General features: G+C 39.6%; 1 protein-coding gene across 6 annotated transcripts in view; it reads left to right on the top strand.

Moving 5' to 3' along the window:
• The window catches only part of NR1H4 (nuclear receptor subfamily 1 group H member 4), an 80,053-nt gene that overhangs the window by 10,953 nt on the left and 52,255 nt on the right, over positions 1-16,845 (top strand). For 2 of the 6 annotated variants that reach the window (XM_004006653.6, XM_012174873.5), the window contains exons 2-3: positions 6,220-6,339; positions 7,113-16,651. In XM_004006653.6, coding sequence (XP_004006702.3) covers positions 16,543-16,651 — 109 coding nt within the window. In that variant the 5' untranslated portion in view covers positions 6,220-6,339; positions 7,113-16,542. Of the gene's footprint in view, positions 1-6,219; positions 16,652-16,845 lie in introns of all 6 variants that reach the window. The other 4 variants (XM_004006654.6, XM_012174874.5, XM_060413094.1 and 1 more) reach the window with 2 other exon arrangements.

Raw genomic sequence — 16,845 nt, forward strand, 5'->3', positions numbered from 1 at the left:
TAGCACTATGCATATACTATTTCTTTATTGTACTCATTCTCTCGTTAATGGACATTTATTAATGTTTCCAGTTTTATTTATTTTTTTACTGTTGGAAACAATGCAGTCAAATTTGTGCCTGTCACTTTCTCTATATATGGACATTTATGAAAGATTGCCTTATAATCTTTATTTCAGTTCTATCATTTAGATTTTTAAACATTCAACTGAGGGTGTATAATGGGGCAGAGTGTTAAGTGAATAGTTGTAGGTTATGGATGAAGCTATGAAAGGTCAGCACTGGTTCTCCATTCTCGTCTCCTTCTTTTTCTTTTTTTGATCGCTGGGTCAGGAAGATCTCCTGGTGGAGGAAATGGCAACCCACTCCAACATTCTTGCCTGAAGAATCCCATGAAAAGAGGAGCCTGGTAGGCTACAGGCCACAGGGTCACAAGGCGTCAGACGTGACTGAATGACTGAACACACACGCACGTAGTTGATTTACAGTGTTGTGTTAATGTCTTCTCTATAGCAAAGTGACTCAGTTATACACACATACATATACACATGTTCAATATGTTCTTTTTCATATTCTTTTCCATTATGGTTTGTCACAGGATATTGAATACAGTTCACTGTGTTATACAATGAAGTTAAAGTCGCTCAGTCATGTCCAACTCCTTGCAACCCCATGAACTATACAGTCCATGGAATTCTCCAGGCCAGAAGACTGGAGTGGGTAGCCTTTTCCTTCTCCAGGGGATCTTTTCAACCTAGGGATTGAACCCAGGTCTCCTGCATTGCAGGCAGATTCTTTACCAGCTGAGCCACAAGGAAAGCCTGTGTATACAGTAGGACCTGTTGTTTTTCCCTCCTGTATATAATAGTTTCTCTCTGCTAATTCAAAACTCCTATTCCTTCCCTCCTCATTCTAATCTTCTCATGTTTCATCCCTCTTGACGTCTGTCTTGGACCACAGATATTATTTCTGTGTATGCATAACTCTGCTAGCTGTGAGAGGGAATACAGAAGGAGCATAGCTATGGTTCCTGCCTGCTAGGAGTTTACAATATAGTGGAGAAGACGACAGATGAAGTTAAATCATCAATGACCACATGAAGCAGGGAAGATAAATGATAGGAGATGCATTCTTGGAGAAGTTGGGACATACATGAAAGAAAATCTACAAAATTGAGAGTTATAAAAGCATGTTTGAATAAATGAAGCCACAACTTGCCCCTGAAAGACAAAACTGACTATTACAAAGATATAAATCTCCCTACCTTAAATATATAGGTTTGGTACCATATCAAACTCTCAAAGAAACTTTTCTTAAAGAATGTATACAAGATGTGATAATTTATCATAGAAAGTAAGAAGGTAAGAATATCTTAGAAAAGGTTGAAAACAAATGAACAATAATAGGAAAGGATGATCTTGATGCAGATGTAACTATATGATCAATGGGAAACTAAATTCAGTCTCAATAAAAGAAAAATTATAAATCAATGAGAAAGGAAAAAAGTAGTCAGCAAGCAATTCTCAGAAAAATCACCCTGTACCAAAAACTAAAACTAAAAAGCTTTTAAAAAATCTAATATATTTAACTACATACAGTGCAAATCTTTTCAAGTAAAGATATTTAAAAGACAAATGGAAATGTTTGTAATAAATATATCAGAATGCTAGTACACTCAATATACAAAGAACTCCTCTAAATCAATAAAAAAAGCAAACTTCCATAGAAAGGTGCAAAGGACATAAAAAATATCTATCACATACAGACAATAAAGATATAAAATAAATTTCTTTTCAATTTCCTCATATTCAAGGAAATATAATTCAATACAGTGAGATAGGATTTGTCACTGGCAAATTAGAAAAGAATGTTTGAAGTGGGAGTAAGTAATGCCATTGAAGGTGTGATGAGACAGACACCCAGATCCACTGCTGGTACGAGTGTAAATTGGAGCAAAATTATAAAATGTCACTTAGCATTTTGTAAATACTTTTCTCTATTGTCTGAATTTTCGGCAATGACCTCTTTATTTTAAAAATGCTTTCATTTGAAAAATAAATTGTAACAGCTTTTCAGGAAAATAGTGCATGAAGGTAGAGAAGGTATTTTTCTTTATCTGCTGCGATTCCAAACTTAATGTTTTGTATGTTGATACATACATGAATTCACCTGAATAGAAAGGATGGCTCTCTGTTAGCAGGGATTTTATTACTAACTTCAGAGATGCTTAGGTGCTCTCTCTGCAGTTGTTCGAAGTTCATTATTTAACCAGAACCTTCACCTGCATTTCTAAGAAGGTGTTCTTCCCTTGATGTGTGTGCTTTGCCAGTGCTGGCTCTGGCTGTTACCCGATAGTGCCGTCTTCCTTTCTCATCTGCATGCTCTTTCCTCCACACCAGATGGGTGTCTCCACTTGTGCTCTGGAACACAGAGGGTGAGCCACCCTATTTGTAGAGAAAGTCTACTAAGCACCAATTATTAATAGCTAGTAAAAAACTTAATCCGGAAAAAAATTTGTCTAAACATTTAAAAAATTGAATCCATTAGAAAATTTTTAAATCCAAATTTGTATACAAAACTTAGTTATAGAAAATATGATAGAATATTCAGTAATAGACATTCAACCATATGTTAGGATAAAATTCTTCAGTGTAGTGGAATGCAATAGGAACTCAAAAAAGCACAGGGATGATTAAACTTTTTTCCCAAAATTTAAAGAACATTTCCTTATATTTCTTAGAATGATGAAGAAGATTATTAAGTTGCTGTGGTATTTAGATTTAATTGAGAGAGATTTAAGCAATGTAATAACATGTAAAAATGTCAATTTTTGCAATATATCAGCAATTACAGTTTTTGAACTAGTTTATTTTTTGGTAAAAAACTTTAGATGCCAACCTAAAAATGTGTTGCGGGAATGTACTGTTTTTTAAAACTTCATTTTTGGGGGGCAAACAAGCAAAATTCAAAGATCACTTAGGTAGAGAATATTCATTTTCTTATTCTCAACCTATAAAAGGATTCTTTGTATGGAAGGGAGAAATCAAGGAGGAAAAAAGACTCCAGAGCTACAATCTTTCTTACATCTTCCAGGGAGTTATTTTCCTATTGTGAAGCAATTCCTGCAAAGAAAGGGAAGAGTCTTAGAGAAAGGAAGACAGAGATGTAACCCTCATTAAAGAAATAACATATGTGAAAACATTTGCCAAGTGCTTCAGATGTAGTTTTTGTTGTTTGGTCTCTCAGTTGTGTCTGGCTCTTTGTGACCCCATGAACTGCAGCACACCAGGCTTCCCTGTCCTTCACTATCTCCCAGAGTTTGCTCAAACTCATGTCCATTTAGTTGATGATTCCATCGAACCATCTTATCTTCTGTCACCCACTTTTCCTCCTGCCCTCAATCTTTCCCAGCATCAGGGTCTTTTCAAATGAGTCAGCTCTTTGCATAAGTGGCTGAAGTATTGGAGCTTCAACTGCAGGGTCAGTCCTTCCAATAAATATTCAGGGTTAATTTTCTTTAGGATTGGCTGGTTTGATCTTGCTGTCCAAGGGACTCTCAAGAGTCTTCTCCAGCACCACAGTTTGAAAGTATAATTTCTTTGGCACTCAGTCTTCTTTATGGTCCAGCTCTCACATCCATACATGACTACTGGAAAAACCATAGCTTTGATAATATGGACCTTTGTCGTACACAGAAGGTGCTCATTAAATCACAGAGCAATTAAGACTAAAGCTGCCAAACCCAGGAAGGATCTGTCAAGAGGCAAGGAAGAGTCTACTATCATGATATGTATAAAATTAGGTGAGGTCACATCCCCAAGGTACTCATTATAGTTATTCATAGTTTACTATGATATTACTTGGATTAAATTTTTCTTCTATTCTTTACATAAGGCAGGAGGAAACAATCTTTTCCTACAAAGGGGCTAAATAGTAAATTTTGGTTTTGCGGGTCATACTGCAGGGAAAAAGAAACCATAGATTGTCCAGAAACAAATGAATGTGTCTATGAGCCAATAAAACTTTGTTTATGAACATTTAAATGTGAATTTTGTATAATTTTCATGTCATGAAATTTCTTTCTTCTGAAATTTTCCCAACTATCTGAAAATGTAAAAACCATTCTTAGTTCACAGGCTTTACAAAAACATGTGGTAGGCCAGCTCTGGCCTACAGAAAGTAGCTTGCCAGACTCCAGTTTAAGATATGGGCCCCTTTATGCTAAGAGTGGGTACAGTATGATAAGGATACACAAGAAACCAGGTCTGGTGGCTGGTAAGGGAAAAGGGTGACAGAACTCAAGGAAGACTTATTTTTCAGTGTAGTATTGAATTGCTTGCCATGTGCTTATGTTACCATTTCAAAAATTAGAGTTTCCTTTGTATTAACTCCCTTCAGAAATCATAACCAACAGACCTGATTTGAGCAGACTTGGTCAACTATCTGGATTCTGGGAGATTTTTGTTGTTAGCTAATCAGGGGCTTCCCAGGTGGCTCAGTGATAAAGAATCAGCCTACCAAGGATGAGATGCAAGTTCAGTCCCTGGGTTGGGAAGATCCCCTGGAGAAGGGAAAGGCTATGCACTCCAGTATTCTTGCCTGAGAAATCCCGTGGACAGAGGAGCCTGGAGGGCTATAGTCCATGGGGTCACAAAGAGTCAGATGCAACTGAGCACGCACACACACAGCTAGCTTATAAGTATGAATGTGGTCCCATCGATAGTGACAACTGAACTTTTACTGGTTTATTCCTCAGGACTTATAGCTCCTTATCAAAGCCCTCCTCTCCCTGCAGATGTTTAAGGAATGCCCTGGGGTCTCTTTATGTTTGTTCATAATCAAGTCTACTCTGGCCACTTCTTCCATTACTTTATGTGTTCATGGGGGAAAGCAGTGCCCAACCAGTGGTCACAATTCCTCTGCTGGGCACGCTTCCATGGGTCATGGTGATACCTAGATGGTGTCACTGTTTCACAGATGCCCCAGAAAGGCCCAGAGTCCCCTTGGAGTCAAAGCTCCTGTGACTATGACATGTTGCAGAGTTGTTTGAAGGTGGGGATGGAAGTGAGATGAGCTCTCTCCTCTTTGTTTCATTCTTTTGGAAGTTCTATCTTACAGTTCAGTATTTCTAGACTCATTTTTATTTATAACCCTCTCCCTTCTTACCTGAGTGTCAAGAAGACCTCTTGAATCTAATACAGGTTGGTCAAACACTGTGCCACAGTGAGGATTACACATTCCTTTAAGGACTGAGGTGACGATCATGGTTCCTGGTTCCCTCTGACTTTAGGATGAGTTTTCTCCTACAAGCCCCTTGGCTTATTGGACAGTAGACTTTGGTAGGGCCAGGCCAGTGGTTTACCAGATGGACTCAGGTATGTCTGCGTTCCCACAGTGGACACAGCTAGTATCATTTCTCAGGAGTATCATTTCTCTTGTTTCTTCAACCTCTCTGGTGTATTCTAGATGAGACCTAGTATTGCTTGTCTTTAAAAATTGCCCTCAAAACCACACATTTTCCTCCAACTACTTCCCTATCTTGACTCCTTTTCACACCCCTTTCCTTCCTGACTTCAGGGTGGTGAGAAGGCCTCTTGAATCTAATACAGGTGAGTCCCCACTAGAGCATCCTCATCTTTGCCTTCATCAGGAGCTTTTAAGACATGTAATCATCTGTGTATTCCTGTGATTGTTTTTCAATGTCTCTGTTCCTCATTATGCTTGATATAAAAGATTTTGGATGGTATTTTTCCTGTTATTTCATTTTCAAAGATCCAGCACAGAGCTTAGTTCAGAATAACTCTTCAATAAATATTTGTTGAAAACATGAATAAATGACTGCATACAACAAATGTAGTCTGGTGGACTACCTTCAGTTCAGTTCAGTTCAGTTCAGTTCCATCGCTCAGTCGTGTCCGACTCTTTGCAGCCAAATGTCTGCTTGAACTGTCACTTCTGCTTGATCTGGAACATTTTGCTGAGTGAGGAAGAAACAGAGAGCTATGAATAGTAAGGAAGTTCTAATGAAATAAATATTTGCCCAACAAACCCCCTGTATTCTCTTTCTGAGTTGTAAATATAAGTAGGTATCCATAAATGAAATGATTTCTTAGTAAAGACAGGATTAAAAGTTTAAAAATCATCCTCAGAAAACAGCCTTGGAAAAAAGTGTTCTGATAACATACCTTTTCATTATTCGACTTTTTTCATTACTTTTTCAGGGGGGAAGGCATATTGGAAGGAAGGAAGGAAGAACTGGAAATAGAGTACAAGTGAGCACCGCATCTCTTGGGTTCTTGGATATACTCTGGACATCTCAGGATGAAACTTCAGACATTTGGGTGAGATTTACCACTTTTTTCCTTCTTGCCATAGCTTCTTTTACCCTAGATTAAATACACGATAAGGTAGACCATGAGAATGAAAATGTAAGCCCCTTAAATTTTCTCTAAAAGGCAAGAATAAAGATCTTGGGTGAACATCTTCTGAATTTTTTATCTGCTAATATGATGTCTACTCAACTTAAGAAAATTCCAAAGAATTTCCTGGTGGTCCAGTTGATTAGACTCTATGCTTTCACTGTTGAGGGTGTGGGTTCAATTGCTGGTTGGTGAACGAAGATCCTATAGGCTGCACAGTACAGCCAAAAAAAGAAAATGAAAAATTCTGGTCGGAAGTGATCTGAAATCATTTTTGTGTCTTGCAAAGACCTGTTCATCTTTAGTGTAAAATTTAAGGTAAATCATTTTTTCATCCCATTTTTAATCAAGGCTTTTATATTTGTTTCCGTTTTGTCTATACATAAAATAAACATATCCAAAATATCATATCTTGCCCAAATCTACCAAGTGCTCAAACAAATGAAAACAAAAGGTGTTTTCCCAGATAAATTAGAGAGTATCTAGTCTGAAAGCATATATCTTAGACATTTGTAAGTCCAAATGAGTGTAAAAATGGTAATTATCGAGGAAAGACATCTAAAGAAAAGCTATGAAAAAATGTCTACAAAGGGAATCTTTTGTGCTTGTTAAAATTCGCTTTCTCTGTCTCTCCCTCTCTTTCTTAATCATCTGCCCACCCTCCCCAACACTCTATGTATTTATTTACCTTTCAGGGGATTTTTTTGAAGGCCACCATAACGAAGGTAATACATTCTCAAATAGAAAAGTTTGGATGGGATCAAAAATGAATCTCATTGAACACTCCCACTTACCTGCCACAGATGAATTTTCTCTTTCTGACAATTTATTTGGTAAGTTGTCAAGTTCATTCGAATATTAGTAAAAAAAACAAACTGCAATTTGGACATACAAAAGGAAAAAAAAAACCTAACTGATAAGTCCAGAGAGGGTCCAGAAAATATTTTTGTTCTGAGTACTCCATAGACATTAGCGACTCTGCAAGATTAGAGATAGATCAGACCTTGGATTCACTGAACCTAATAGTCTTCTTTTTTATAGATGAGAACTGCAAGAGTCAGAGAGTTTTGTGACTTGTCCAAGGCCATGAGGCTAGATAATTAACAGAGCTGGGAGTAGAAATACATTCCTGTCTAGGGCTAATTCTAATATTATTATAGCATGTACTAAAGTATGAAATCATGATTCTATGGTTTAATATTATACCTATTAAAGGCTGGGGTTACTTAGATTATAGCTCTGTGCTACGTTTCCTTTCCACCCTTCTTCCGGTGCTGGGGGAGATATGGCACAGTGTCAGGATTAGTCATTTAAACTGGATTGAGCACAAATTGTACTACGTTGTTTTCAGTAGATCTGTAACTAGATGATACCATAAAATGATCTATTGCTCCACTTTATGCATTTATTAAAAAAACACCTCATTATAAAGAGTTTGAATTGAGAACATCAGCAAAATGTTGGCAGGGGCAATATTTCGAGTGGGGTAGAGCAGCTTTCTGCCACTCTTAAAATAGTTCCCTTCTGCTTTGCATCTCTGCTGGGAGACTTAGATGCTCCCAGGTTTTTACACTATATTAAAATATGAACCATGATCGATGATGATAGTGAGAATGCAAGCACTTGAAATTACACAAAATTCAATGTGTTAAGAATCTATCCCCTATTTGGTTGCAGAAATCCCTGAAAGATATTAATCAATAGCTTATACTATTACCTACTAGTCATTAGCATTAGAGTGCAGTGGTTTATCAGGTCATTTCCAAGGAGGGGTCATTATTATCTCTTTACATGTCTACCTGCGCCCATTCAGTTTAAGAACATTTAAGGGCAGAGACTATATTTTATTAATCCTCAGTTCAGTTCAGTCACTCAGTCGTGTCCAACTCTTTGTGACCCCATGAACTGCAGCATACCAGGCCTCCCTGTCCATCACCAATTCCCGGAGTTCACTCAAACTCATGTCCATCGAGTCGGTGATGCCATCCAGCCATCTCATCCTCTGTCGTCCCCTTTTCCATCTGCCCCTAATCCCTCCCAGCATCAGAGTCTTTTCCAATGAGTCAACTCTTCACATGAGGTGGCCAAAGTACTAGAGTTTCAGCTTTAGCATCATTCCTCCTAAAGAACACCCCAGGACTGATCCAAGAATCAAACAATAAATAATAGTAGGGAAGGAGAAAAGAGGTTTAAGGGGAAAAGATGTTCATCAGTAACTCTCAGAGAACTAAAGGCAGCAGTAATTATCTATGAAATGCCAGTTCTCAGATATAGTTGCTACATCTTATTCCTTCCAGCTGGCTTTTCTTTGTCCTATGGATACAGTCAAGGGCAGTGGGACATAGACTTCCATGTTCCAGCCTACCCTTCTATGGGTCCTTACAAATATAATGTATAGATATCTTGATAGTATTTTATCTACTCATCAGATGATTAGGACTGTAGGTGCAGATCATAGACTAAGGAAAGTTGCACTTGAGATGATTTTTTTCACATATAGACTCCATTTCCTGCTCTGAAATTTTATGACTGCATGTTAAGATCTCCAAATCTAAACTCTGATGTCATCATTATTAAACAAATCCATCCAGCTTTAATTTTGTATATACATCAAGAGGAAACTGTTAAGATTTTTCTTACAAACTAGTCCACTTTAAGCAAGCTCATCAGATTGAAAGCTGACCTCAGTGGTGGTGAGGTGAAAAAGAGGTAAGTAGATAGAGAAAAAGTTGTGAAGGAGCTGTCAAGTTAGAAACATCTGAAAATGATTTCTACAGAAGCGTTGTGGTTCATGCTTTCTCTCAGTGGTGCTCTTTCCTCATCTCTCCTTTGCAGGACCACATCCGTATCCAGTTTCCTAACACTTTTTGTAATGTTTCTTAGAATACATAGCACAAAATGCATAAGCTGCAATGCATGGCTGTTATTCTGAGTTGGAGAAGTTTCCTTCAGTCTTCTCTATTAAGTTCTAGAGCAGGGTCTAAGGTTGTTGTTGTTGTTTTTTTTCTCTCCCACATACCTTTCCCTTGGGGCCTCTGTCTCTCTCTCTGTTCAACATACCTAACCAAAGTCTGCCAAAGGGGAGGATGAAGAGCATTTTGTTATAATTCCTGCCCATCTTCTTTCATGTCTTGATGACACTGATGGATTCTCTGGACCTCCCACTCTGAGCCTGGGGTACAGAGCACCAGGGAAAAGACTGTGGCTCATGGATGAGTAGCCCACAATACCTAAGTCATCACCTGTAGATCTTGAGATGCGCCCAAAATTCAGAAGTTTAACTCATAGGCTCAACTAACTGGAGAGCTGGACTCTTCCTATGGTCTAACTGTGCCCTGAAAACCAGCCATCATGTTGTTATAACAAGAGCAACTGAAGTTTATGGTATTGCATATGGGTGGCTATAATTTCTTCCATCTAGACACTGAACACTGACCATGTGCTGGATGTTGGAATAAAGCAGGAAATAAGACAGGCAAGATCCTAGTGGAGAGTAAACTCTCAAGAAACCGGCAAAGGAATAAATAAATGAAATAATATCAGGTAGTGCTGAGTGCTATGGAAACAACAAAACAGGGTGATGTCATAGCAACTGGAAGAAGGCAGCTGCTCTAACTTGTGTGGTCAGGGGAGACCTCTGAGGAGTTGACAACCGAGCTAAAAAAGACAGTCTTAATCTGAAGACGTATCCTGGGTAAAGGAAATGCAAATGCAAAGGTCTAAAGTCTAGAATGACTTGTAAGGGCTTTGTCTTCTCATTTTTGTTGAGGAAAGTTGAAAGAGTCTAGAGAACTGGCTCTGGATATTTCCATTAATCAACATTGGTAAAGAGATTATTAGGCTGGGAATTCTAGGACACCTAGAACTAGCATTCAAGTCCACAAATCTCTACAGTCGTCATGTCAGGAAGTGGCAACTTGGACTCAGTGGTACTCACCTGACATATGATGTGACTTTTCAGGTGGTCCTGGGCATGGTTCACCTTCCTGCAGGTCACCCAAAAGGCCATAATTAAATCCCAAGGCATTGACATTTAATTTAAGACATTGAGAAGGTGACATAAATGTTACTCAACAAATACTGATGAGCACTCACTAATGGACAGTGGATACACTAATGACCTCATGAATGAGGCCTTTCAGCTGCTTCCAGAGACGACTGTGGGCCCCTCTAGAAGGCTTTGCCTAAGGAGAAGGGGAAGCCTTTCCGTCCATATAAATGGTTACCCTGAAAAGCAGAGCCTGAAGCAAGGATTATGTGCAGACTTTATGTGAGAGATGATCCTAGGGAGCAGGAGCCAAGGACTGGGGTGATAAGACAGGGAAGGAGGAAAAACCAAGATGAGATGAATTATAGAGATCACTGCTGTGGGCAAGGGGAGCTTGGTTGCACTGGGAGAAGCAGAGAGAATTGTCCACCGAGGCACCAGGCACTGGAGAAGTTATTAACGGACCTCTGGCTCCCCTTGGTTGAGGGTCACTCCGGGGACATTAACGTCCCTGCACTTCTGGGCCGTGCTTTTGGTACTCCCAGTAGAATCAAGCCGTGTGGTCTCCTGTGGCCTTGGAGAAGCTCTGGGCAAAAAGCAGAGATGTGCAGCCTGCTCTTGAAATGACAGGGTGCAAGCGTGAAGTGAGTCTGAGCTTGTGCATGATCCCCTGCTACAGCTACAGCTGAAATGAGAGGTGGACAAAGGATGTACCCCATCACCAGAGGGACTGCCACCCAGTGCTAATGGGATCCCCCAGCTACCGATCAGTCAGAATACTCAAAGGAAAGCTCAGGTGGGGTGGGGGAGTGGTGTACATTTGTTCTATCGTTCACTTTTCTTAGCTTGGACCTTGTAGAAAAGAAGGAAAGAAAGAATTACAGAGATGGGTCTGGAATCACCTTGTAAGATCCTTCAACTCATTCTGTGGCCAGGCCTGCCTCACAAATCCACATGGGGACCTAGCTCACTGGTCCCCAATCCATACACAGGACTCAGGATGGAAGGACATGGTGACCTAAAAAAGACAAGTTTCCTTTCCTCTGAGAGATCCCGAAAGCCAGGAAACTTGGTCAAAGATTAATTTGAGTGGGTTAAGAAAGACTTCGCTGATGAATGAAGAAGGCAGAGTCTTATGCAATTAGTACATAATAAAAGGTAATAATGACAAAGTCCACAGCTTCTCATGGTGTGACATAATGAATAGGGTAGAATGTGACATGTCAATTAAAATCTGTCTTCTTTTAGCAAATTGTGGTTTGAGAACTAAAGAAAAAAAAATAACAGAATTGGAAAGACTCAGAAAACAGAAAGCCATTCTTAGCACAGAATAAGCAAGAAAAGGTACAATCTTTTTTTATTGGAGTGTAATTGCTTTACAATGTTGTGTTAATTTCTGCAGTACAACAAAGTGAGTCAGCGGCATAGATATATCCCCTCCCTCTTGGACCACCTTCTAACCCACTCTCCACCTCACCCCCTCTAGATGATCACAGAGCACTGAGCTGAGCTCTCAGTGTTATATATATGGCAGATTCCAAAATAGCTATCTATTTTGCACATCGTCGTGGTGAAGTCGCTCAGTCATGTCTGACTCTTCATGATCCCATGGACTGTAGCCCACCAGGCTCCTCCATCCACGGAATTTTCTAGGCAAGAGTACTGGAGTGGGGTCCATTTGCACATGGTAGTATCTATATGTCAGTGCTGCTCTCCCAATTCATCCTACCCTGTCCTTCCCCAGCCTGTGTCCACGTGTCCGTTTTGTATATCTGCCTCTCTATTCCTATCCCTGCAAATAGATTAATCAGTACAGTTATCCTAGAATTCCATGTCTATGTGCTAATATACAAGATTTGTTTTTCTCTTTCTGACTTCACTCTGTATGGCAGACTCTAGGTTCATCCACATCACTGCAAATCTCATGTCCCCATACCAACTATTTCAAGTACGATGAATCCAGTTCCTTTAGCTCGGTGTTACTGGGAAAAGTTCAATGAATGTGAGTGGAAGTAAGTGATGAAATTGAAAGAAATAAAGTTGCAGAGGCAGCTGAAACTCTGAACTTCAGTTTTCTCCCCTGTAAATTGGGGTTAATAATAACACTTCGCTGTTTGTTGGAGGATTGAATGACTGTGTGGGAAAGTGTCCTGTACATCTGAAGGCATCATAAAGCAGTATAGCTCCTCCAGGGTTTGAAACATAGTTGTTATTATTTAAACCGTTGGAATGATAAGCACCACTCTACTTATTAAACGGAGGAAATTCTGTTGATCTTAACATTGTTGAGTGCTAAGAATTTTCAAGGAGCCAACAGAAACCAACAGTATCAAGCTAAATTTCTTGGTGTTCCAAGGAAAAAAAAAAAACCATGTTCTAACTCATGTTGGCATTACAGCTATGGAATCTACATTTTTGTGTTACCTTTATTATTGTTTCTGACAGTGTTTCCAAAGCCCCATTATGAATGAGGTCCAGCAAGTCACAGGAGGTCAGATCCTAAATACTCCTATCCACTTATACTTCATTTCCCTTAGCTACTTCTCATTACATTATGCTTTTCTCAGCTGTTGATGTTCATTTTCTCTGTATAGCTTTATTTTTATTGAAATCTGGTTCTTGCCTATGTCTTTTGCTTAAATTAAAAGAAACTTTCAGATGTTGCAGAACCAGCCAGATGGTTTTGAAATACAATTAAAGGTCTTGAGATGCAATGTTGTATAATATTTCTGACATTTGATTTCAAGTCTTTTTCCATCTCACTGAATTTAACACAAGTCAATGTAGTTCTGACCTGGTGGGTGAATCAAAGCTGAAAGTTTCCAGAAGATGGAAAGATACCATTGTCTCAGACAAAATGGAGCTTTGCTTTAGCCTTATTTAAATATTTTGTTACTACATTTTATTACCTATATCTCTTTTACAGACTGGAGCAGTCTCTAGGATTTTTATTAATTCACTGTGTCTTTGGCTCTTGCTCTCCCAGGATTCTCAGATCTGGTACTGTTGTTATAAGGTTAAGAAATGGGAGATGGAAAATAAATATCAGTAGAACCTTTCCCTATTACAAAATAAATTACTGCTTCTTTCAGATAGGGCATGCATCGTTTGGAAGAGGTATGCAGTGAGGTACCAGCTGACCAGCTAGTTGGTGAATCCACTACCATCCAGGGCCTGGCTCTCAACCTTGCAGGCTAAGAAACAGGTCTCAGGGACTCTCAGGATAACCAAACTGAGAAAGGTTGACTATGAAATCAGACTGCAAATTTATACATTTACAGTGGTTAAAAAAGAAAAATGTGATCATAACCGCTGCCATTTCTTGAGCCCTTTCTACATGTCAGGCATCATGTGAAGTGTATTTCAGCAGTGGATTCTGCATTCAGTTCCATCTATGCCAGTCCCATATCACTGGCATGAGGTCATAGGCAGATTACTTAACTTTGTGCGAGTTACTTATCTCATTTAAAGAATTCTCAGAGGAATGCCTGGCACATTGTAAATACTCTATTTGCCATTAGTATTAATTCTCATTACACTTTTATAGGGTAGATACCATTACTATTCCCCTTTTGATGATGAGAAAATAGAGATCTAAGGATGTTAAATAATCTGCTAAGATTCCATAGATAGTGAGTAGGCAACCAAAATATAGTCCAGACCAGGAACTCAGAATTGGATGAGTAAGGATTCAGGCTAAGAGAACGTTCCTATTCACCTTCTCAGTGGAGAAGGTCTTTCCGGTAAGACTGTATCACTCAAATCTGTTGGTCAAGACTCTTCCCAAGGATAGTTCTCTGAAAATCATTGCTAGAGTTTGCTTTGGAACTTCCCTTTTTTATGGCATCATAGCTTATGCCCCCATTTGGCACAACTGGCATATCATTCACATTGCTCCCAAGTACCATCTGCAACAGTGCTATCCAGTAGAACTTTCTGTGGTGATAAAAAATATAGTAGGTTTACTTTGTCTAATGCAGTAACCACTAACCACCTGTGGCTACCGATCACTTAAAATGGGACTAGTGTAACTGAGAAATTAATTCTAATTTAATTTAAACCCCAGGAGTTGGTGATGGACAGGGAGGCCTGGCGTGCTGCAGTCCATGGGGTCACCAAGAGTCAGACACGACTGAGCAACTGAACCAAATTTAAATTTAAGTAGCCGTATATAGGCAGCGACTACTGTTTCAAACAGCACAGACCCTTAGGGGAAAAATGTATTTTGAGAATTGAAAACAGCTTTACGAATGGTGATTCTTGGTTGAGAAATACAAACTGAAATACAACCAGGAACCATAACTCTTTCCTGGCAATGAGGGCAGGTGTGCTTTAGCTTTTCTACCACAAGGGTTAGAGCCTTAGCTTCATCCCTTAATAGCTGGCTAACTTAAGACAAATCACATAACTTCACTGAATTGCCTTTCCAAGTCTGCAAAACAAGGTAAAAGATAGTGGGCATCAGAAATAATACCTTCCTCAAGACGTGCAAGTAAGAATCAGGTGAGATAATGTGTGTGTGTGTGTGTGTGTGTGTGTGTGTGTGTGTGTGTGTGAGAGTGTGCACGCACGCACGCACGCTTAGTCACTCAGTCATGTTGGACTCTTTGCAACCCCATAAACTGTAGCCTGCCAGTCACCTCTGTCAATGGGGATTCTCCAGGCAAGAATACTGGAGTGGGTTGCCATGCCCTCCTCCAGGGGATATTCCCAACCCAGAGATCAAAACCAGGTCTCCCGCATTGCAGGCAGATTCTTTACCATCTAAGCCATCAGTGAAGCCCAATGCATAGAAAGCCACTTTGTAAACCTGTAAAGGTTGTAGAAATAGCTTAGCAGGGATTATTATGTTTATATAGATCATGTTTGCCTTTTAAAACTGCATTCATATTTATTATGTCATTTTATCTTCACAACAGGTCCATAAGGGAAGTAGGGCAGGAATTATTATCTATGTTTTTACCATCTGTTGATATGTCTGGTTGCATTATCCCTGAGCTGAACCCCAGAACTACTGAGTCCTATTCTAAAGCCCTCCCTTCCAAAAAATAACCTGCAATCACAAGCTTGGTATCCACAGGTTATGCCACAGAAATTATTCTTATTCAGGAAGCAAACCAACCTACAATGTGAGTCCAAGGCTGAATAATTAAAATATCAATATAATGATGATGGGTAGCCACCCAGTGTGCTAAGCATTTGATAAACATTATTTTATTGAGTCCTCATAACAACTCTCTGAGGTTGTGTGATTATCAGTCCCATTCTGCAGACGAGGAAATTGAGGCAGTAGTTTGTCTGTGATCCAGAGAGCTAGTGAATGCCAAGGAAGCCTGCAGGTATTAGTTTGCTAAGGCTGGTGTAATAAAATACCACATATTGGGTGACTTAAATGACAGATGTATTGTTGTACCAGTTTGGAGGCTAGAAGTTCAAAATCAAGCCTGAGTTGGCTCTTTCTGAAGGCTGAAATGGGTGGATCTGTTTCTGGCCTCTTCTTAGCTTGTAGATGATGTTTCCCTGTGTCTTTTGCACCACCTTTTCTTTGAGCTTCTGTGTCTGAAATACAGATTTCCCATTTGCATAAGAACACCAGTCATACAGGATTAGGAACCAATCTAATGACCTCATTTTAACTTGGTTACCTCTGTAAAGACCCTATCTCCAAACCGTGTTGCATGCTGAGGAGCTGGGAGTTAGAACTTCCACATACTAACTGTGGGGAGGGAACACAGTTCTACCCATAACACTGCGTATAAGCCTGGATTAATTGGCCTCACACCGTTCAGTATTATGCTTTCATGTTTCCTGACATTACAAAATTATACCATTCTGTACCCTTTTGAGAGGAACAAATGCCAAAATATAGAATATGGCTCTAGACCCTCAAATCTACTTTTAGAGCCACTGAACCAAAATCTATCCTCTGAAAATTCCTAAATTGGAATGTGCTCCCCCAAAATGTTTATCTAAGAGGCTGGTTTCCAGCTTACTAGGCAATTTGGCATTGAGGACTTTTCTCATAAACATTTACAAATATTCTGCTCAGTAATGAAGTTAATCAGTAAACCGTACAACCTCTGGCCTCTGTTACTCCTCACCTAGTCTCATTTTCAGTTGCTGTGAGTAAGCTAAGAATGGTAATGCAGTTTCAGGAGTTAGAAAATCCAGTTCAAATCAGTCCTTGTCACAGCCACACATCTTCAGGATTCACCATGGAAGTGATGAGCATGAAGCCCGCTAAAGGTAAGACAATGTTCACAGCTGCTTGCGGTGGAGCTTCTGCCAGTGGGCTGAGGAAACGTGGGGGACTTTTGCTTGAGATTTCAGCAACAGATCTCCATCAAAGATGGCTCAGTCAGAACCAGGGGGCTGGGGTGAAAAGCTGGCTGGGGTGATTTTTGTAGGGCTCGAGGTAGGTGAGTATCTCACAGAGATTA

This window comes from Ovis aries, chromosome 3 (genome assembly GCF_016772045.2).
Source record: "Ovis aries strain OAR_USU_Benz2616 breed Rambouillet chromosome 3, ARS-UI_Ramb_v3.0, whole genome shotgun sequence".
NCBI lineage: Eukaryota > Metazoa > Chordata > Mammalia > Artiodactyla > Bovidae > Ovis > Ovis aries.